The following is a 24,316-nucleotide window of genomic DNA, read 5'->3' as shown; positions in this document are numbered from 1 at the left end:
AAGTCAGAAAGAGAAAAACAGATATCGTATATTAATGCATATATGTGGAATCTAGAAAAATGGTTCAGATGAACCTATTTGCAGGGCAGGAATAGAGATACAGATGTAGAGAACCGTGGGGTAAGGGGGAGTGGGATGAATTGGGATATTTAGATTGACATATATACACTACCATGTGTAAAATAGGTAGCTAGTGGGAACCTTCTGTATAGCACAGGGAGCTCAGCTCGGTGCTCTGTGATGACCTAGATGGGTGGGATGGGGGTGGGGTGGGAGGGAGGTCCAGGAGGGAGGGGATATATGTATACATATAGCTGATTCACTTTGTCATACAGCAGAAGCTAACAAAACATTGTAAAACAATTATATTCCAATTTAAAAAAAAGTAATTTATGCTTCTAGGGTTTACATATGCAGTAGAACTCTTCATAGTTTTTTGATTTCTTTACTTATAAAACAGTAACATTATAGTGTCTAAGTAAAGAGTAAAATTTTTGGAGTGCTGCTACTTTAAATGAGGTGCTGGGGTTACAGCTTGGAATATAGTCCTAGAAATACAGGCGTTGAACAAGTAATTAGAAGTGCGCTGAGTGTCAGGAAGGTGAAATATAGAGTGCTATGGGAATGTATAATGGGGGTGACCTAACTTGCCCTGGAGGTCAGGGAGGTCGCTTCTGGGAACGTGACACTTAAGTTGAGTCTAGACAGATGTATAGGTCGTTGTTGGGGGCAGGGGAAAGGGGGTGGGTAGTAGCAGGTGTGGTACTTACCAGGCCAGAAAGAATTCTTGTAGTTCTCAGTGCTGTGGATCAGGTAGTCAGGATTTTAGAGCCAAAAGGAACTTTTGACATAATCTAGACCAGTGGTTTGGCTGCACAGTGAACCTTTGATGCACATTGGAATCATTGGGGGGAGTTCTTAAAAATTCTGATGCCTGTTTACATTCCTGACTAGTTAAATCACATCTCTGAAGAGGACATCGGTGCACTGATGTTTGTTTAGAGAGCTTCTCGGCTGATTACTGGGTGCAGCTATTCTGGAGCTTGATAGTTAAATGACTACCATTTTTTTCTGCTTTTCTGTGCGATAACACACTATGTTAGGTGTAGGTCCTTTGTGTATTTTCTCATTTAAACAGTGACCACTGTAAGATATGTATCTCTTATTTACAGCTGCAGAAACTGAGGCAAAGAAAGACATTAAATGACTTATTCAGGATTACACTTCTGCTGTATGACTGAGTCAGGATTTGAACCTAAGTTTGATTGGACCACCTGTGCTTTAACTAATAAGGTTCTCCACCCTCGTTGCTTATTAGAATCAGCTGAAGAACTTTTTTTTCTTTTTCTTTTATAGCTTAAAGTATCATTCACATATTACAAAATTCATCCTTTTAGTATGTACAATTCAGTGGTTTTTAGTATGCTCCCAGAGTCGTGCAACCATAGCCACAATCATTTTTAGAATGTTTCCGTCACCCCCAAAAGAAACCCCAATACTCATTAGCAGTCAACTCTCCATTTTCCCCCAACACTCTCAGCCCTAGGCAGCCACTTAACCTTTCTCTATGGATTTGCCTATTCTGGAGATTTTATATAAATGGAATCGTATAATATGTGGTCTTTTGTGACTGCTTTCTTTCACTTAGTATAGTGTTTTAAGGATTCATCCATATTATGGCATATATCATTACTTATTTCTTTTTATTGCCAAGTAATATCTCATTGTATGCGCAATATAAATAAAATACCGCATTTTATTTACTCATGCAACAGTTGCTGGACATTTGGATTGTTTTCACTTTTTAGCTATTATGAATAATGCATTTGTGAACATTTGTGTACAAGCTTTTATGTGGACATGTATTTCATTTCTTTTGGGTATATACCTAGGAGTGGAAATGTTGAATCATATGGTAAATCTGTGTTTAACCTTTTGAGGAATTGGCAGATTTTTCTACAATAACTGCAACATTTTATATTCCCACCAGCAGTGAATGAAGATCCCAGTTTCTATGCATCCTTGTCAACATTTTTTTAAAAAATTATAGCCAGACTGAGTGTGAAGTGGTATCTCATTATGGTTTTGATTTGCATTTCCCTGACAGCTAATGATTTTCTACATTTTTTCATGTGCTAAGTGACAATTCGTGTATCTTCTTTGGAGAAATGTCTGTTCAGCCAAAGAACTTTTAAAACATACTGGTTCTTGAAGTTTCAAATATAAATAGACTATGTAGAGCCATGTAGGGTTTTTTGTTTTTGTTTTTGTTTTAACTCCCAGGTGATTCTAGTGTACTCCAGAGTGGAGAACCTCTGTGTTACCTGGAAGCGATAGTGCTTCATGTTAGGAAAACAGACCCAGAGATGCCAGAATACAGGGCTACGGTCATGGCAAAGCTGAGACTGGAATTCACATTTGGGAGTCATTCTGTTATACTAAGTCTCTCAACTGCTTATATTTTACCACCTCTCAGTATAACAGAGCTGGTAATAGCAAGGGACATGATATTCCAGCTTTCTCTCTACAGAATGTCGGTGGTGGTAGTTACTAATAGAGGGATTGGAGTTTACATTGAGCTGTGTAACATACCGTCTTGTCAGTTTCCTCCAGTTACTGTTTCCATGAGTTCCACATTAACACAGTACTCCAGCCAGGGTCAGTGTTAATACCCCTGCATAGGGCCCAGCCCCACAAAATGTTGCTAGAACAACTCCACTATAATATATCTTCTTATTACAGATTCAGATATAACATGGGTAGAATTCTATCAAGCACAGTGCTTTGCAGTGGAGAGTAACTTTGTAATACACAGCTATTAAATGAATAGATGCTGTTACAATGGCTGACTCTCGGAGATGTTCCATTTTTTCTGAGGCAAACTAGGCAATTGTCCTTACAGTGTATGTCCCTACTCTGCTTACAACCTATGTTTATGTGTTCTGTTTTAACAGTCTATTGCCTTGCATATGTAGAGTGGAGAAAGTATTCAGACTAAGGAGGAGGTAATCTTGCCAATATGAATCCACTTCTGTCTTTGGACATCTGAATTACCAATTTAGGGCTTTTTCTACAAAACTTCCCTGTTATCTGCAGTATTAGAAAATGGTAGATAGAGGGTCATACCAAATACTGGCATTGACCTTAGAGCTTAGTTTTGTAGAAATTATTTTTCATTATTCCCATTGGAATAGCATTTTGAAACATTCTTTATCAGTGCTTTTATGTTAAAACTGACATTCATTTCATTAACTTTTTTGCATGAAGGCTTTTACCTTGTTTCAGTGTTTTTTTTTTTTTTCTTTGGCCATGCTCTGCAGCATGCAGGATCCTAGTTCCCCAACCAGGGATCAAACCCCCCGCCCCCTGCAGTGGAAGCGTGGAGTTCCAACCACTAGACTGCCAGGGAAGTCCTTCAGTTTTTTTTATAGTTTGCTTTTTTTAGATTGTACATCTACCAAAATACCACTTGTTGAAATATTAAATTACATATGTGGAAGGGTAGTATGCATAATGGTTTAACGCCCAGTTTCTGTGTACAAGTCTTAACTCCGTCACTTCTTAGCTACATGACCTTGGGTGGGCTGCTTGACCACAGCTAAGCCTCATTTTTCTCATCTGTAAAGTGAAGATGATAATAGTATCTTTCATAGAGTTGCCTGTAAAGATAAAATGAGGTAACTTTGTAAAGTGTCTATTATAGTGTCTGGCACATGGTATTTCCTCAATAAATACTGACTTTTATTATGATGGCCTGTGCTTTGAGCTGTTTAAATTTTTAATGATTTATGAGACAAAGGGGAACAAGGTAAGAAGTAGTACAGTTATTCAATAAGGTCAGTATTTGGCACCTCCCAGGATTCACTCTGAGCACCTGATACCCAGGCCACTTCAACAGCTTCTAAGGCTCTGGGTCCACTATTTTGGAATGTTCATCTGTGGCCATTTCAGACTTGTAACTTTGCTGAAGGATTCCTAATTGAGTACATTAACTGTGGAGCTAACCTGAAGCCTTTCTAGGAGTTTCTTCTTATTTGGCAGGGAAGAAGGGAGCTGAACTTCCTCAGGACTCTCCAGATATCCTTTTGGGATCCAAAACTTATGACAGTAACCGAAGTGGTCCCACTGTTTTCATTGGTCCTTATAGTCCTTTCTCCTGAGTGCTGCCTGGGTTCACCTGGAAAGACTCTACCTAGAGTTGTCTGTAGACCTGTTGTTTCTACAGACTTTCTTTCAGGTCAGGTATATTAGGTGTTAGCAAGAGAGGTCTGCCCGGTTGTATCAGGCAGGCTTGCTGTTGTCAGTGCTGTGGTGTTCAGATGTTCTGGGGTAGGGAGGAGAGGTGGGTATGGCAGGAGGATCGGTTACTGACATGATCATTTCTGACCTATTAATGCAAGAAACTTTGCTTCTTTTGTTTTTTAGGGATTGTTCCCTGAAGGGGAGACCATTTCATCTTTTCCGATTACTCATCCAGTACCATGAGCCAGAGCTTTGTTCTTTTCTTGATACAAAGAAAATTACTCCAGACTCCTATGCACTCAACTGGGTAATAAAGTGAAAGTAGGAACACTTAATGAAAAATAGCTTTCTATAAAACTATAGTTAGGTTTTTTTTTTCCCCCAAGGAAGAGAAAGAAAAGCACTAAATTATAGACTATTACTATTTAAACCAAAGGAGTAAAATTATTGGCACTTCAAAAATGATTTTTTTTTGCTCTTCACTTACATTAGTTTAAATTATTTAATATGAAGTTTAGCCTTTTGTTGTTTTACAAATATATATAAATATATGTGATATATTTACTTATGTATAATATATATGTAATATATATAAATATATGTTATGTATCAGTTCACTTTAAAACTGATTAAATTGTTGATAGTATGTATAAGAATTGATATCCAATGACAAGGAAAATAACAAGATTATCAAATGATTAATATAAAAGATTATAAAGTACATCTCAGGGACTTTTCTTGTGGCGCAGTGGTTAAGAATCCACCTGCCAATGCAGGGGACACGGGTTCGAGCCCTGGGCTGGGAAGATCCCACATGCTGCGGAGCAACTAAGCCTGTGCGCCACAACTACTGAGCTTGCGCCCTACAGCCCGCAAGGCACAACTACTGATCCCACGCACCACAACTGCTGAAGCCCGCGTGCCCTAGAGCCCGTGCTCTGCGACAAAAGAAACCACCACAATGAGAAGGCTGCACACCGCAACAAAGAGTAGCCCCCACTCGCTGCAAGTAGGAAAAGTCCGTGTGCAGCAGTGAAGACCCAACACAGCCAAAAAAAAAATAATAATAATAAATTTTAAAAAATTTTTAAAAAGTACATCTCAGTACTCTGTCATTCTATATTTTTATTTTTTAAAATTTTATTTATTTTTGGCTGCATTAGGTCTTCATTGCTGCGCGTGGGCTTTCTCTCGTTGTGAGTGGGGGCTACTCTTCATTGAGGTGCACGGGCTTCTCATTGCGGTGGCTTCTCTTACTGTAGAGCACTGGCTCTAGGCGCGCAGGCTTCAGTAGCTGCAGTGTGTGGGCTCAGTAGTTGTGGCGCACGGGCTTAGTTGCTCCGCAGCATGTGGGATCTTCCCGGACCATGGCTCAAACCCATGTCCCCTGCATTGGCAGGTGGATTCTTAACCACTGCACCACCAGGGAAGCCCTATATTTGTATTTTTAAATGGGAAGTTTTATTATTCTAGGTCAGTGGTTCTCAAACCTTTTGGTCTCAGGACCTCTTACACTCAACATTTATTGAGTAGCCACAGTTTATGTGGATTATGTTGGTTAGAAATTAAGAAATTTTAACCATTTATTAATTCATTTAGAAGTAGTGATAAATCTAATACATGTTAACATAAATAGCTTATTTTTAAATGAAAATTAACTATTTTCCAAAAAGAAAATTAGAATAGTGACATTTTAAAATATTTTTGCAAATCTCAATATTTGGTTAGAGCACAGGCAGGTACATTCTCATATCTACTTCTCTGTTGAATCTGAGATGATACCATATTTCTTGGAGCCTTTGAAAAATTCTGTTGTTCATTTGTGAGAGTATGAATATGAAAAAGGCAAAATCTAAGTATTATTATGAAAATAGCTTTGACATCACAAATACCCTGTAAATACTCTTGGGGACTTCCAAGGCTCCTCAGACCATACTTTGAGAACTGCTCTTCTAAGGTAACTTGAACATCTTTCTAAAACAGTGATTGGGTTCTAGAAGAATATATGTATATTCAAAAATTTTAATGTATTCCTTGATCATGTCTTACCTAGCTTTTCTTCAGGAAGGATTCCATTTCTGCCACTTATTAACCATGTGATTTAATACACTTAGCCTCTGAGCTTCTGTCTCTTCATCTGTAAAATGGAACTAATAATAGTACCTATCTCAGAAGGTGATGAGATGAGTAATCAGGAAATGGTGACTAGAGAATCACAACTGGTTTCAGCTCTGGCATACTAAATCTCATACTGCAGCAGCCTATTCTTTCATTCCCTCTCGGCTGCAGTCCCCTCACTTTGAGTAAAAATAATAAAATGGTAGTTTCTCTGAGATTCATATGTTGCTATTAAATCTACTTATTTGTGTTGAAGTAAGAAACTTTCTTTTAAGCATTCTGATACGTTAATAGAGATCTCTCTTGTCACATCATGCCTGGGAAATGCCATTTCTGTGACCAGAGCTCTGAAGTAGTAATCAGTGCTGCTAGCAGATTTTAACTGAGTACTGAAACTACCAGTTTCACTTTGACAATGCCCCAAGTAGTTCATTCTTGCTAATAGTATCATGTCAATGGAATGGAGTCTTTTTTTTTTTTTTTTTTTCAATCATGAGATGAAACAAAACGAATTCCTAAACTTTGAGAACTCATAACTGTGAATGATGCAGTGGTAGCTTTAGTTTAGCTAACTGAATTTAATGGTGACCATATCTTGCTATTCTGTTTGTATTTGCATCTTCTGTATTTGTAATAGTAATTTTTAAACAGTTACAGAAAACGTTAGAAGCAATATGTACTTTAAAAGCTTTGTGGTCAACTGTAATAGCAGTTACATCAGCTGTGGAGTGTCAGGCTTTTTCTAGCCCAAACATCACCATTTACTAGCTCTGTGATGTTAGGAAGGTTATTTAATAGATGTCTGTTTTCTTACCTATAATATGGGGAGGAAAATGCCTATTTTGAAGGACTGTTGTGAGAATAAAAGATATGTGACAGTAATTTAGTACCTGGCACAAAATATTCACTAAATGTACGTGTTCTCATTAGCTCCCTTTAGCCATTAAGAATGTTTGAAATTTAACTTCTAGATGGAATTGTTTCTGTATCTGATAAAAATGGAATAATCTAAAAATATCACTGAATTTATGCAGTTTAAAACACAGTTGGGCTCTAGAGGAACTCACACCTTAACAATTCTTTTATTTGAAGTAGAAAACCCTAGAGCTCCTGAAACGTTTTGAGGGACATGAATGTTGTCTCATCTGTTTCAAATGATGTACAAGTAAGATTGGGGAACAATTTGCCTTTAAATTGTCCTTACAATTTCATTTGGTGCTCTTAACTCAAATTATCATGCTTGATCCTCACAATTACCTTGCAAGTTAAGTACTATAATAGTTACCTGACAGAGCTCGTGGGTAATTATGCTAGTTATTATGCTGTGGCAGATATGTACTAGTTAACTGTATATATCTTAGGTTAGTTGTCTTTCTCTTTACCACAACAGTGGTAGAGGATGGGTAGTAGTATTCCTTTTTTTAAAAAAAAACAGAAGTAGAAATGGAAGCTCTAGAGGTTAAGTGACATACCCTAAGTCATACAGCTAGTAGGTGGCTTCATTGTGCCTTGAATCCACATGTTCTGCCTTTGGATTACATACAGTAAAGTTAAGGTACAAGTTAAATATCAGGTACAGACAGTTTGATAATAATGTTACGCATTTGCCTGAATACTTTTAAAAGAACAAGTCGTTGCCAGTGGTTTATATCTCTCATTTCATTTCCTGATTACAGCTTGGAAGTCTTTTTTCCTGTTTCTGTTCCATTGAAGTCACTCAGGCAATATGGGATGGATATCTACAACAAGCAGATCCATTTTTTATTTATTTCTTAATGTTAATAATCCTTGTTAATGCAAAGTAAGTATCAAGTTGGCTAGATTTTTTCCTCTCTGTTCTCGGGGTGCTCTGTTAATATTTAACTCAAATTCATTTGATTCTCTTTTTACAGAGAAGTCATTTTAGCGCAGGAGTCTGACAGCAAAGAAGAAGTTATCCGTAAGTATTATTTAATGTGGAGAAAACATTTCAAGTCAATTTTTTGAAACTCGGTTTCCTCATCTATAAATTTAGAAGATTACTCTAGAAGAGCTCTGAGGTTCCATTCAACTCTTACATACTCTCCAGGTACAGACCTTAAAGACTGTTGCCCCTGATTTGCCACCCTTTTTCATTCCTTCTATGTATTTTTCATTCTTTCAGTTCTTTTCATATACTCTTTCTTTGGTTTCATTGTTCAGGTAAACTGCCCTCCTCTCACTCTCCCCTTCCTTCTTCCTTAATTTGCCTTTGAATACTCAGCTCTTACAAGTATATCCATTGTTGAAGTCTTGGTTCTTAGGTTTGCTTCTCCCCCACTCTAGCTCCCACACAGATTTAGTTACTTCCTCTCTATAGTGCCTGGCACTTTATACTGTCTGTGTTACAGTGTTTACCTCACTATGTTATAATGATTTATCGTCACATTTCTTAAACCAGACAAAGTTCCTTAAGTCAGGAACCATTTCTTGGTCATTTTTTATTTCCAGGGGCCCTGACATTTATTATGTGTTCATTGAATAAATCACACAATTCGAGTCGAGGCTAATGAATTTGATTTGATTGCCAGACACCGTCATTCACTAAGAGCAGAACTGTATTAACAGTTTCAGTTCCTTTGGGGAAAATCTACTTCTCAAGCAGTTTTCAATGCATCACTGTTGAGATTCCATTTATGTAGTTCAAATGTTGAAGATAAACCAACTTTGATATGTAAATAATGTTCATTACTGTATTTTTCACAAACAAAAAACCTTTTTAATATTATATTTGTAATCGTATTTCAGAGTTCTTGGAAAATACTCCATCCAGTTTGAATCTAGAAGATATAGAAGACCTTTTCTCTCTGGCTCAGTATTATTGCAGTAAAACACCAGCTTCATTTAGGAAGGTATCAGAGAAGAAATCACCTACTTCAGTATTTCACATTTTGTGCATTGTTTTATGTTTATGTTGTATCCACTTCAGTTAAAATACTCTAGGTTGTCCTTTTCTTTTTATGTGTTACAGTTTTGTGTGATTTTTTTCACTGTAAATACTCTCCCTAATGGAAGAAAAGACATTAAAAAAGATACTATACAAATATGCTAGGAACCATTTCACCTCTACTCTGATTATTATTTCTGATCATGAGACTATTGACTATAAGGTATTTCTTAAATTAATGCTTCCTTGACTTTAAAAAATGTAAATATTACAAAAATCTGATGGAGGATATATAATTATGCCTTCTTTATCTGGAGTTTAGCTTTGCACAACTTTAATGTTGCTGAGCTGTCTTTTAAACAAAAAAGGGTCACTTCGCTCCATAGAGACCTAGAACCTTTCTCAGATCAGACGAGTGCTTTCAAGAGAAAGGACACCAGTTTAGAAGCCCAAGTGCTGTGAGCTCCTAGAAAGTAAAACTCTTAGAAGCTAGTAACGGGGAGGCACAGGAGTACAATTTATAAACAATTTGTGACCTCAGGTGCTCATGAGAGCATTATTGTCTTTTTTTTTTAAGGCATTCTACCATCATAATTGCTAGTTGGAAGTTATCATGTCACTGAAACATTAAGATGAGATTAAATTATGTTCAATATAGTGTGTTCAGGAGGCAGATAAGGGAAACCTTGTAAAAACATTTCCCTCAAAATGAATTAATTACAAAAGAGATTTATTTCTAGGGACTAGTTTCAGCTATTTTAATAATTGCCTTATGTAGATCACCTCATTTCCCAACAGTGTTACTAAGTTAGATGGTGGGGTAGTGGTTATGATACTGGATGAAAAAGTCTTATCCTTTTCTTTCCAGTCTTTCAAGAGAATAGCTTTTATTCTTCAGACATAAATAATCTGCACTAGCAGTTGCTAATTAGAGCAGGTTTTAGCAGCATATTACACAATTTATGCCATGTTTTTGTTTTTATTTTATTAAAATATAAAAAAATATAAAAAGTTATGAGTAACCATTTAAAAATTTACTATTTAAATATAGGTGATAGTATAGAAAATAGCTGTGTAGAATGTGTTATTTTTTCTTAGTCTTTCATTTTACGTGAAATCTAATGGGGACTTTGTATGTAGACTTTTCATAGCTTTTAGCCTGTAAGATATGAGAGGATATGTTAAATCACATGACTCAAAGATGTTATGTAATTATTTTACCTTTTGTCTTGGTCTGTTGAGAATAGTTTTAGGAAGAAAGTTTGATTTTATTTTTTCTGCATAATGTTTCAAAAATTCCTCTTCACACAGGATAATCACCATCTCTTTGGTAGTACTTTGTTGGGAATTAAGGATGACGATGCAGATTTGAGTCAGGCACTTTGTCTGGCCATCTCCGTGTCAGAGATCCTTCAAGCAAATCAGCTTCAAGGGGTAAGTAAAAAAAAACCCCACTGCTTATCAGAAGACTATTCTCTTTCAATGCAAGGAATCAACATTTCCTCCCTGTTTGTTGATTCTCACAAAATTAATTTACTATAACAATGTAGTTGTTTTGCTTTTTTTGAATGATTAATGTGTTAAATCTTCTGTCCATATGCTCATTTTTAAACTGCCAGCTTGCGTGTTATTTTACTTGCCAACAACTAATTAATTTTGACACCAATTTTTGTAAATTGCCAAATCTTTTTTCATATTTTAGCAAAGCAACTGAATGTTATATAAAGTACTTAAAAGGGTGGATTTAACATTTAACAGTTAAATTCTGGATGCTTATACAGCTAATTGAATTACATGGTTTAATGCCAAAAGGCATGTTACAAAGGAGAATTGAGGATATACCATGATATTCTGTCACTGTCTTCATGAAAATCTTTTTGCTAATAGTGCAACAGTTAACCGTGTGTGTGTGTTTGGAAGGTGGGATGTAATTTGAAGATGGAGAGAAGAGGAGTTGACATGGAAAGACAGGCCTTTTACAGTAGATCTTTTTAAAACAAGCATTTCACATATTTTTCTTATTAGAGCTATTACTTAAAAACAAATCAAAACATGTAATCTAGTTTAAAGAGACCCATGTGAACTTCTTCAGTTCAGATTGGCACTGGAGAACCTCCTCTCACCCCCAAAAGACATTTATTTAATCCTTATGTGAATTGCATTGTTGATAAGTGTATGGGCTTATTTTCAGAAACAGGAATTGTATCTACATCTGTGTTTATTTTCAGAAACAGGAATTGTATCTACATCTGTGTTTATAACTACATAGTGTTTTTTAAAGTGTTTAACATGATATACATTAAATTATTAAATTCCAGTATAATTAGTTTTATAGCTCAAACTAACATTCTTCTGCTACGTATTTTAAGACTTTCTAGTCAAGAACAGTATATACAGAGTATTTTAACTATTTAAAATGAATAAAACTATTTAAGATCTTGAGGTTATTTTCTTGAGTCTGTATGGGTCCTCCTATGTGAGATCCATTTTTAATCTATCTGTTTCCCCTTCTTTGGTTAATTGTTAATATTATATTGTGTAAAACGTGACCCTCATGGCAAATTTTATGTTGTCAAATGTTTCCCTTTTAGGAAGGAGTCCGGTTCTTTGTGGTGGATTGCCGTCCTGCAGAACAGTATAATGCTGGGCATTTATCAACTGCTTTCCACTTAGATTCAGATCTGGTTAGTATAAATCCTATTTAAAAATTTTTAAAAAGTAAGAGAAGAAATGGATTTCTTTTCTTTAGCCCATAAATAAATATACATGTACCAGATTGGGGATGTTTTTCTTTCTGCTTAAGGAGGGAGTTTCTGCCCTTATAAAAGTGTTGCCTCAGGTTTCCTTTTCACCTAGGACATCCTTTTGGCATCATAAAGGGTAGATGGAAGCACTGTTAACTGTGGCTTGCTGTTGCTTACCATTGTATGTCAGGAAATTCTAAACTTCTTACTGTGAGCTACCTGATGTAGCACTCAGCATAGTGTCTTGCACTTAGTAAGTACTTTGTGAATATTAGCTCTTCTTATGATTGGGTAATTAGTCTATAAGACTTTTTTTCCATCATGAGTACTTATGCATATAATAAAGTAATATTTAATAAGGGTGGTGTCTGGTGTATAAGGGCTCAGTTGTTCAAATTGCTGTCCTAGGGTCACTTGAATTGAAGGACTAATTAAATATTGTTAGAGGTTTGGTAGGACTGGGACTGACATCATTTAAGCTCTTCTGGGGTTATTAGAGCCTCAGGGATGGAGAAGACAGAGGAATAACTTCTTTTGCTGACCATTTTATTTGCCCTTCTTCCCAACTTGTCTGAAAAAGTTGACGCTGAAGCTGAAAGGGCATGTTGAAAGGTCTAGGTGGTGTCAGGAGGAAACTCATGGAACATGGAGGTAAACCAACCCAGAGAGTTTGGGGTGCTATGGGTGAAGAAGGCATTCCTAGCTTGTTTGCATCCTAAAAGTGAACTCTGTGCCTTTCTCTTCCTTGATTCATCTAGGAAGACCTAAATGGTCCTTCTTTTATGCTTATTTTTAAAATTTATTCATCATTAATAACTTGATTATTCTTAAAAAACGCAATGTCTCCAGAGTTGACAATAACTCTGTTTGTTTAATCATCCAGACCTTTAATATGTATTTACATGTTTCTTATTCACTTTTTTTTTTTCCACTTGATTTTTCACTTAACAGTTCACTTGCGTTTTCACTTAACAATTTTTTGGAGATCTTTTGATTTTAGTACCTTGTTTTTAATGGCTGTATAGTGGTCCGTGGTACAGATATACCATAATTTAGTGCCTGATTGATGTACATTTAGAATGTTTTCAGTTTTCTTTTAATAAAACAATGCTATAGTTAACATCCTTATATATATTTTGTGGACTTGTGCAAATATTTCTGTAAAATAGACCCCTAAAAGTAAAATTGTTGGGTTGAGAGTTGTGGGCATATACAGTATTACTAGAATCTGCCGTATTGCCCTTTAGAAAGGCTGAATCAACTGATACTTTACAACTCTAAGTGAGAATGATTGTTTCATACCATCAGCATTATTGGACATTTCCAATTTTTTATTTTACAAGAATGATGGTCATTCTTGTGGTCATTACTAGTGATGTTGTGCATCTTTTTTCAAGTGTGCTGTTAATTTGTATTTTTTTAAATCAATGCAAATTGCTTTTCTATGGTTTGTCCATTTTTCTATTGGATTTTCACTGTGCTTTTTATGAACAGATTTTTTTTTTTTTTTTTTTTTTTTTTTGCGGTACAGGGGCCTCTCACTGCTGTGGCCTCTCACATTGCTGAGCACAGGCTCCGGATGCACAGGCTCAGCGGCCATGGCTCACGGGCCCAGCCGCTCCGCGGCATGTGGGATCTTCCCAGACCGGGGCAAGAACCTGTGTCCCCTGCATCAGCAGGCGGACTCTCAACCATCGCGCCACCAGGGAAGCCCTTATGAACAGTTTTTTGAACAAATTTTTCTATTTATTGGCATACTTGTTTTCTTGGGGGTAGGAAGTTAATTTTTTCATCCTCGTATGTGTAGTATCTAGAGTAGTGCTGATGAATAAATGGCTTTTACTGTTTCTGACTGTCCTCTAAGAAATTCATGGTTTGCCATGTAAGTGGAAACTAAAAAATATAGTTTGTTTCAGTGTATTGTTTTTGTCATGGACCCTTCCACTCAGTGTTAAACTTTTCTTGTCATGATACCTAAAGACACTGAAGCTTAGAAAACAAACAGCAAAAACAATTTTTTTTTGTCTAGTAAAGTATTTTCTTTGCATAATTTAATCTTTCTGTGAATTTTCAACTTTTGTTTTCTGATGTATTATAGGTACATTTATAGACATTTCTTTTATCCCAGGGATTTGATTTATAAGAGCCTTTGTTTGGGAAATTCCCTAGTAGTTCAGTGGTTAAGACTCTGCACTTCCATTGCTGAGGGCCTGGGTTTGATCCCTGGCGGGGGAACTAAGATCCCACAAACTGCTTGGCGTGACCAAAACAAACAAAAAAAGGCTTTATTTTCATGGTGGCAATTTTTTTTTTTTTTTTTTTTTTTTTTGTGGTACACAGGCCTCTCACTCTTGTGGCCTCTCCTGTTGCAGAGCACAGGCTCTGGACGCACAGGCTCAGTGGTCACGGCTCACGGGCCCAGCTGCTCCGCGGCATGTGGGATCTTCCCGGACTGGGGCATGAACCCGTGTACCCTGCATCAGCAGGCGGATTCTCAACCACCGCGCCACCAGGGAAGCCCCATGGTGGCAATTTAAATATTGTTTTTTTTCCTGCCCTGGGAAAATATTTTGTTTTGCAAATGTATAAGAAACACAGGCTTGCCACGTTAAAAAAATTTTTAATTGTCTAGATGCTCCAGAATCCGTCTGAGTTTGCACAGTCAGTAAAATCCCTGCTGGAAGCACAGAAGCAGTCCATTGAGTCTGGCTCCATTGCTGGTGGGGAGCACCTCTGTTTCATGGGCAGTGGCAGAGAGGAAGAAGACATGTATATGAACATGGTCCTGGCACACTTTTTACAGGTATGCTGACAGATTATTTCAGTTTTCCTTGGTTACTGCTATCACCTTAAAGAAATCCTCCTAGGTAATTTTGTGCTGTTGTGTACCTTGTCAAATTTATCTGTATTTTTTTTTTAACACTTTATTGGTTTTGTGTCTTGCCAACAAAGATTTTCTCTCCCCCAGATTTTTCTTGCGTGCTTATGTGTTATATTTTTATATTTATATCTTGGCCCATCTGGAATTATTTTTGTGTAAGAAGTGAGGTAGGAATAAAAAAAAAAATTTTTCCCCAAATAGTTAATCAGTTGTGCTGTCAATTTGAAATACTACCTCTTTAATATACTGAATTTCTCAATGAATCAGGGTCTATTTCTGGATTATTCTTTTGCATTGTTCTCTATGCCTCTTCTTGCCTCAGAACTTTTTACAATTGCTATATAATTCATTTTAATATCTTCACTTTGAAATTGAATAAATGTACATGTACATGTATTCATGACACTTAGCCACCTTTCCTTTTTGTGTTTAAATGTTGTCTTCAGCACAACTAATTTGTATCAGGAATTTTATGCAACCTGTCCCCTCTACCTTTTCTACAAAGCCTCACTCAGTGATGGCTCTTTCTTTATAAAAATGGTTGTTTATTAGGTATTCTTTGGTAGTTTATACATTAAAGTCCTCATTTTGTGTGGCCCTGAACTATGGAATCAGGAAGACAATAGGCATGTTTTTACACAAGCCACTCAATTTACATCCACTTTACTGGGAATCTGGTTTGAGAAAATTAGTCTAAAGCAGGGGTCCCCAACTCTCGGGCAATGGACGGGTGCCAGTCGGTGGCCTGTTAGGAACTGCGCCGCAGAGCAGGAGGTGAGCAGCGGGCGAGCCAGTGAAGCTTCATCTGTATTTACAGCCGCTCCCCATCACTCCCATTACCACCTGAGCTTTGCCTCTTGTCAGATCAGCAGCAGCATTAGATTTTCATAGGAGCACAAACCCAACTGTGAACTGCGCATGTGAGGGATCTAGGTTGTGTGCTCCTTATGAGAATCTAATGCCTGGTGATCTGAGGTGGACCTGAGGCAGTCCCACCATCCCCAGATGGGTCCATCTAATTGCAGGAAAACAAGCTCAGGGCTCCCACTGATTCTGCATTATGGTGAGTTGTATCATTATTTCATTATATAGTACAATGTAATAATAATAGAAATAAAGTGCACAATGAATGTAATGTGCTTGAGTCATTCTGAAATCATCCCCCACCCCACCCCCCATCCGTGGAAAAATTGTCTTCCACAAAACTGGTCCCAAGAAAGACTGGGGACTGCTGGTCTAAAGGACAATCCTTGAAAGACAAAATCAGAGAAGGAGTAAGGTATTTGGGAGAGGGATTATAAGATAAAGTTATGCTTTACTGGGGGAAAGATTTTAGAAGTTTATACAGAATAACAAAAATAGGTTCTCAAACTCATTTTACTTATAAATTTAATTGACTTATTCTAAAAATGGCCAGGTATAGGCTGTATATTATGAAGGGTGTCAGATGGCAAGAATTTGGAATATTGTGGACTTCTTTTAATAATTCGAGTTCTTAATGTGGTTTTAGAAATTCCCCCCCCCCAGTTTTTTTCATGGAAAATTTCAAACAAATCCATAAGTAGGGAGAATTGAACTCTATAAATTCTTTGTAAAGACATAACCACATTATCACTATCACACTTTATTATTTAAAAAAAGTAATGAGTGTTCAAGTTTCCTTGGTTTTCTTAGGATCTAAAACAAGATATTGCACTCTGGTTGGTATCTTTTAAGTCTCTTTTAATTTATAGGTTCCCTTTCCTAATTTTTTTCCTTGTATATATTTGTTTGGAAAAACTGGTTACTTTGTCTTATATTTTCCCACAATCTGGATTTTGCTGATTGCATTCACACAGTGTTGTTTATCAGGTTCTATCCCTGGTATTTCCTGTAAACTGGTAATTAGACCTAGGGACTTGTTAGATTACTTTTGGGGGTGGGAGGGATAGGAAGTCTTGGGTAGTGTGTACTTCCTCAGGAGGTAAATACTCCCAGATATCTTTATTTTTTGTGTCTTTGTTTGTTTATCATTGCTTAGATTCATTAATTTTTAGTAGTTTGTAAAATGTTAACATTCTGTCATTTCTTCATAATTAGCTGTAGTATTTGCTTTTGTATTTCCTTTTTATAAAAGATCCAAAATATTTTTGCAAGCTTTTAAAAACCATTCTAGTAACATCCAAAAATACAGTGTAACTGATTTTGGTTTGACTCTGTATCGCACTATTGGGACTATAATACAAGTAAAATCACAGTCTCGTTAGTAACCATGAAGCTGTTGCCTTCTTCCCACTCAAGCACCAGACCTTACAGTACACAAGATAAGTGTGTGTACTCCTCTGTGCCAAAGTCCAAAATGTCAACGAAGAAATCCAGAAATTTAGTATATAACCTTATATTACGTTTGTCAATGCTTATAGAACTATCAGAAGTTTTATAGAATTTTTTAAAAATTTATTTATTTATTTAATTTTGACTGCATTGGGTCTTCGTTGCTGCACACAGGTTTTCTCTAGTTGCGGAGAGCGGGGGCTACTCTGTTGTGGTTCGCGGGCTTCTCATTGCCGTGGCTTCTCTTGTTGCAGAGCACGGGCTCTAGAGCGCAGACTCAGTAGTTGTGGCACACGAACTTTGTTGCTCTGTGGCATGTGAGATCTTCCTGGACCAGGGCTGGAACCCATGCCCCCTGCATTGGCAGGTGGCTTCTTAACCACTGAGCCACCAGGGAAGCCCCCAGAAGTTTTAATTAAATTGCATTTGGGAATAATTTTAAATTTTATTTTCCATTTCAGAAAAACAAAGAATATGTGAGCATTGCCAGTGGAGGATTTATGGGTAAGGCTTTAATTTATTAATCCCTTTGTCCCTACTTTTCAGAGGAAATTGTACTATCACTGGAGCTGATTTAGAATGAGCAAATTAGTTAATGGGTACACTTTCTCTTCAGTCATTCACTATAATCAGAAAAGGCAGGGTCAGCAGGACATATAGATAAAGACAAACACAATAGACAATTGCAATGAGTGAATATATAGTGGAAGACCATTAAAGTGGATATGTATTAATTAGCTTATATTTGTAGAAAATGTTTTTGTAAAGATGGGTGAAAAGCTGCCCCACATAATTTGTTTCTATGGAGAAGGAAGGATAGATAGGACTGGGAAACAAGAGTAGGAGGAATAATTTTCACTGTGTACTCTTTGTGCTATTTGCTTTTTTGTTTGTTCTGTTTTCATTTTATTTTTGAACTACATGAGAGTATTAGCTGCTGAAAAAGTGTTGACTGAATAGAATAAAACAAATAAGTTGATATTTTCAAGTCTGCAGTTAATATCTGGTAATTCAGGTTAGTAAAATGACAGAATCCCTACCAGCAAATATTTGAGAATATATGAAGGAGTAGGTCAGGGTAATAAGGTTAAAAAAAGACTATCTTTTATTTCTTTTCTTTTTTTTTGCGGTACCCGGGCCTCTTACTGTTGTGGCCTCTCCCATTGCGGAGCACAGGCTCCAGACGCGCAGGCGCCGCGGCCATGGCCCATGGGCCCAGCCGCTCCGCGGCACATGGGATCTTCCCAGACCGGGGCACGACCCCGTGTCCCCTGCATCAGCAGGCGGACTCTCAACCACTGTGCCACCAAGGAAGCGCTTTTTTTTTTTTTTTTTTTTACAAATTATGTTATTTAAGGGTACAAACTTACAACTAGTAGATAAATAAGTCCTGGAGTACTAAGGCACAGTATACTAATGCACAGTATAGTGAATATAGACAACAATATTGTATTATAATCACCAAACTTACAGAGACTACATCTTAAATTATTCCCACCACAAAAAAGAAATGGTATTTGTGTGACATGATAGAGGTACAACTGTTGCTACAGTGGAAGTCATATTACAGTATGTAAATGTATCAAATCCACATTTTGTATACCTTAAACTTACACAGTGTTTGTTATATGTCAAATGTATTTCAATTAAAAGATAAGGAGCCTTTCATTAGGAAAAGAGATATAAAAATGTTGAACTATAATTACTAGGAAAATTAATGATAAAATCAAATTAATATTTGTTGGAGGCAATAGAATCCTGAGTTTGAATCATAAGAGTCTTACAAGGATTAAGTTCTGACTTAATATGATTTTCATATGTTATGACTTAGACATTTTGATAGGTTAGGGTCTGTTTCTTCTTGATCTTTGATGATATTAGCAAGAATTATTTCTCCTGTATATCATGGCCTGATAACTAACTACCCTTGAGGCTCAGACCCAAAGTGATCTACAAAAGGGCTTATTTAAATAAGTGCTAGTGTTAAGCAAGTATTGACCTAAGGCCCAGTGTAATTTATTGGAAGTTCTGACAACATGATACAAAACTTGTCGTGATACAAGACACTTTTGAGAGTCTGAAAAGTATTCTTTTATAGCACAGATATCCTAGGTTTTAGGAACTTTTTTCTAAACTATGAATTATTTCTTTTCCAAGAATAATCTCTTTCCATAGCAGTTAATGCCTAAGACTGCTTCTTTATTATAGGAAGGATTAACTGATGTCTCCTTATGGTAAACAAAAGCCACCATAGGTTTTCTATTAATCTTTTATGTCAAAAAACCATTGCTAAGATTATTTATTAATACTTGAAGGATTACCTTCCAAAGAGGAAAACATCAAGCCTATATATATAGTTACTGTTACCCTTAGGGTCAATTAAGAAAAGTTATATGTGTCTAGAGAGAGGGCTTTAGAAGGAAGAGGAAAAGGAAGGCTTTCTGTGGCCTGGGATCTTTTATTACTTTACAGAGGTGTTGAAAGAAATACCTGTGATTATGCCCTTGGATCCTTTTCATTCAGCTATGACATGTTTATTGTACTTCTCTGGTATTGAATCTTTCCAAAGGGTTTGATATGTCAGGATTTTTTTTTTCTTCTTCCTGTTTATCTTTAAGCACTGCAGCAGCACCTAGCAGACATTAATGTGGATGGACCAGAAAATGGATATGGCCATTGGATTGCTAGTACCTCAGGCTCAAGGAGCAGTATCAATTCTTCTGTTGATGTAAGTGTATATGTAGAATATGTCACCAGATTTGGATAAATGCCCAGGTGATTAACAACTAAACAGCTACCATAACAGAAATGGAGTAAAAATATTTCACACACATGCAGTGAGGAATCATATTATTGTGAGGTTAATGAAATGGTGGGAGCAGGCCTGCACAGCTAAACTAGCCAAGAGTTCTGGTGGTCTACCTGCTGAATTCAGATTTCTCCCTCTCCAGCTGCAGCTTGGTATCACCTAGTGACAATTTTCTACTCCAGCTTAAATGTCAGTGGAGATAATTCTGAGTCCCTTGACTAGCTAGGATTCTAAAGTGAGCTGGTTCTAGGAATCTCCCAATTAGTTTGGGCCAGGAGAATACTGAGGCTCATGTTTGCATCTCCAGCATACTGTCTCTGTAGCTTTCCTCCCCACCACATACCTACATGATTAAAACTTCAGTCCACCCATATTTGAGAATGGGCCAGGCAGAGGAAGACAGGAACCAGTTGCCAATCCCATTTTATTTGAGTTTTAGTTATTGAGATGTACATTACTGCAGGGTTTTGCAATAGTGGGTAAATCCATTCTGTTCTACTTTGGAAATATTTGGGCAATAAGTCTTGTGTGTTTTCAGTATTTCATGTCATTTGAACTAGGTGTCATTAAATCATTTTCTTAACAAGTAATGGTCCTCATCTACCTAAAGGTCATTCTTTAAATCAGAAATAGAGGGAAAACTCCAGTACAGGGTGATGGTTACGAGCTTGGGCTTACCAGTCTGACTCACCGGGTATTCAGGTTTTGTCTTCACAGTTTACTTTCTTCATGATCTCTAGCAAGATCTTTTCCACTCTGGTTTCTCCATCTGTGCAAATAGGGATGATGATAATAACACAGCTTTCTTCACAATTATGACATGAGGATTAAATGTGCAAGTGAATGTAAAGTGTAGTACCTGTCACTTATATATCTTATAGTAGTTATTATAAAATTGTAATTCATTAGATGGTTAATTGAGGCTTATCTTCAGCCATGTAAGTCAAAGGAGATTATTGTCAAATTATCAGCAGATAAGTCTTCTCTGAGAATTAGGTTTTCAGCTTGATCTAGGTATCTAGGAGCTCACCATTTATTTAATAAGTACTTGCTGTTTTCATTTTGAATATCTAAATAGTATGGATGTATTATAATGTGTTCAGTTAGTCCCCTTATTGTTGAATATTTACATTGTTTCTAGTCTTTTTCTATTATATATGCTACTACAATTAAGTTTTGTAGTAATATATTTGCATATGACATGATTATTTTGTCCTAGAAGTAAAATAACATGATCAGAAGATTATATTTCAAAATCCTTAGAATTCTGCATTATTGTCAAATTGCCCTCCAAAAAACATTATTCTAATTTATATTCCTATCCACAGCTTTGGATATTCTTTGTATTGAACTTTTTATCTTCAGATTTGAAAAACAATGATTGAGGTTATTAAAGATAACTGTCTTAAAGATGTGTTACATTCAGAAGTACCAAAGAATTTCCACAGTCAGTTTAATTTGGTTTTGAATTTGGATATGGCAGTGGGAACATGATTTTTGTGTTATTTAGTTAATGACTTCTCTTAAAAATAAAAGTAATACATGTTCATTGTAGCATCATATATAAATATGAAAAATGTAAAGAAATGAAAATTATTTATAACCCAACTATGGGTAACAACTATTCATAGTTTGAGATATTTTCTTTAAATCTTTTATAATGCATTATTTTTAGTATTTTATTTTAAAAGTAGTGATCAGAGTGTACATACAGTTTTATTTTCTGCTTTCTCATTGAACATATGAGCATTTTCTAGTATTTTTAAATGCTTTTTTTTTTTTTTTTTTAGGTGTAGTTTTCCATCAAATAGTTCCTAAATCCTAGGGCATTTTCTGATTATTTCCTCCTCATAAATTCTGAAGAAGAATTAATAAGCAGAAGATAGGCACATTTAAAAACTTTTGACATCTACTACCAGCTTCCCCTGTAGGGTATAAAGGAGCAATTATACTCACATCTGTTACACTAGGTACATAAGAGTGACTTTTCTTGAGAAATTAAAGGCCTAAGTAATAATGTTTTAAACAGCAAAAATTTACAAGGAATAAATGTTAAAAAATTTAGCTATATGAATGATATTCTGATTATAATTTTGCTTATCTTTATAGAGTAATCTGAGTTAAGAAAAGGTCAATAATTTTATTTCTTATTGAATAAATAAGGTAAATTCAGCCTCCACACATTTATGTGTGTAATACATATCCTCATTTTTCATTTCTACCTTCCATTCCTAAAATGGTTTCACCCAGTATATCAGTCTGCTGGGGCTACCATAACAAAATACAACCAACTAGGTAGCTTAATGTATTTTCTCATAGTTTCAGAGGCTAGAGGTCTGGGATCAAAGGGCTAGCAGGTTTCATTTCTCCTAAGGCCTCTGTCTTTGGCTTTCAGAGTGCCACCTTCCTGTGATGTTGGCACATGGCCTTTTTTCTGTGCATGTGAATCCCTGATGTATCCCCCTTCTTCCTGTAAGAATATCAGTCATATTGCTAGGACCCACCTCATTTAACCTTAGTTTACTCTTTAAAGGCCCTATCTCCACATTCAGTCACTTTCTGAGGTACCCTGGGGATTAGGACTTAAACACACAAATTTATGGTCGGGGGGTGCACCCAGTTTAGGACATAGCATCTAGATAACCTTTATCAGTAGTGTATCTTGCTAATCATTTGGAGAACAGTTAATCCATCAGTAAGTTGTTTTTATTTTTTTATTTTTTTCAGGGTGAATCTTCTAATGGCTCAAATGATAGAGGAATGAAATCACTAGTAAATAAAATGACTGTTGCTTTGAAGACAAAATCCGTTAATGTCAGGGAAAAGGTTATAAGTTTTATTGAGAATACATCAACTCCTGTGGACCGGTGAGTTGCTTATACAGTATGAATTTATGATGAGTAATTAAAACTATAGAAAAGTATCTTAACAGTAAATATTAGTTGAATAGAATGTGTTCTAGAAAAGGATCATAAATTACATTTTTTATTAGATGATTCCAGTTTTCATTGTCATCACAGAGATTTTCTTTATTGCTATAAAATATTACTATAAAGATTACTCTCTCTTCTCACACTGCTCAGAATAGGAGGCAAGTAATAATTCTGCCCCTTCACACCATTCATTAGAAAAAAATTATTCCAATGCTATTATGTATATGACACTTCATATAGCAGCTACTTCCCACATGTCAAATGGTTGGGAATCATCTGCTAAGTGCAGTAATCACATAGCAGGAATCTCTTTCTCCGCTTCAGGAATTTAAAACCTAGAACATTTGGTCACACTAAATCAAGCAGAAACCCGTTTTTGTAAAGTTTAAGAATTCAGATCTTCATAGAATTTTGTTCACAGCATGTGTGACCCCTATTTTCCCAATTACAAATGAAGTATCCAGCTAACAAATGATAAGTTTAAGAACGTCTGTTATATTGTTTCTTTCTGGAGCAGTGAGGGCACAGTATGTTATTTTTTCCTCCACATGTTGGTCTCATTGATCTTTCTTGTTCTTAGAGTTCAAAGCTAACCTAATAATCCCAGCATGAAATTTGTTTCTAAGCAAGCCTGATCTTGGAAATGTGTTACAGTATTTAATTTCACTCTCATGTCTTACTTGCAGCATCCTAGGAAAGTTGAAGTATTTGATTTTAAGAACTGAATATAAGGCATTTACTATTTTTCACTTTATTAAATAAAGTTATACATACAGAGATTATTTTCCCATTTAGTAAATAGCAAAGAAGGTATAGATTATTTTCACTAATCCAAAAAAAATTGTACCTTGTCTACAATGGACACCTGATAATGGTAAAGTGTTTTATCAAGGCTGAAAGGTTTTTTTTGCTCATTAAAATTATATCTGCTTTCAAAAGCCTTATTTTTAAAATTACTTTTAGTTAGTGCATTTTCAATTAGGGTACTTTATTGGTACATTTTGTAGCATGAACACTTAAAATTTATTTTAAAATGAACTAGTGATAATTCTAAGTTGAAAAGACTATTTTATCTTCATTAAAGAATCACTTGAAACTGGCTTTTCTTCATTTTTCTTTGTACTTGGGATGATCAAAACATTCTTTTTTAATATACCCTCTGGGTTAGAAAAACTGATAATACTATATTTTTGTTTTAAAGCTTTTGCATTTTTAATAATCATATTGTTCTGTCCTCTGCCTCAATTTGCTATAGAATGTCTTTCAATCTTCCTTGGCCAGACAGAACATGTACCGAGCGGTAAGCCAATGAGTAGAGCAGCTTTACTGGACCATCCTTTTCCTTTAGCATGCCTCATGCTGTCTATAAGC

At 36.0% G+C, this 24,316-nt stretch overlaps 1 protein-coding gene across 6 annotated transcripts in view; it reads left to right on the top strand.

Moving 5' to 3' along the window:
• Positions 1-24,316, top strand: part of TBC1D23 (TBC1 domain family member 23) — a 64,154-nt gene that overhangs the window by 29,206 nt on the left and 10,632 nt on the right. For all 6 annotated transcript variants that reach the window (XM_059064672.2, XM_067034804.1, XM_067034802.1 and 3 more), the window contains 11 exons: positions 4,426-4,549; positions 8,037-8,161; positions 8,253-8,299; positions 9,127-9,230; positions 10,577-10,699; positions 11,857-11,949; positions 14,642-14,812; positions 17,665-17,707; positions 19,822-19,931; positions 22,740-22,879; positions 24,201-24,245. In XM_059064672.2, the coding sequence (XP_058920655.1) occupies positions 4,426-4,549; positions 8,037-8,161; positions 8,253-8,299; positions 9,127-9,230; positions 10,577-10,699; positions 11,857-11,949; positions 14,642-14,812; positions 17,665-17,707; positions 19,822-19,931; positions 22,740-22,879; positions 24,201-24,245 (1,125 nt within the window). The remainder of the gene's footprint in view (positions 1-4,425; positions 4,550-8,036; positions 8,162-8,252; positions 8,300-9,126; positions 9,231-10,576; positions 10,700-11,856; positions 11,950-14,641; positions 14,813-17,664; positions 17,708-19,821; positions 19,932-22,739; positions 22,880-24,200; positions 24,246-24,316) is intronic.

This window comes from Kogia breviceps, chromosome 5 (assembly GCF_026419965.1).
Source record: "Kogia breviceps isolate mKogBre1 chromosome 5, mKogBre1 haplotype 1, whole genome shotgun sequence".
NCBI lineage: Eukaryota > Metazoa > Chordata > Mammalia > Artiodactyla > Physeteridae > Kogia > Kogia breviceps.
Note: the sequence above shows the minus strand (reverse complement) of the source record. Positions and strands in the feature narration are given on the sequence as shown.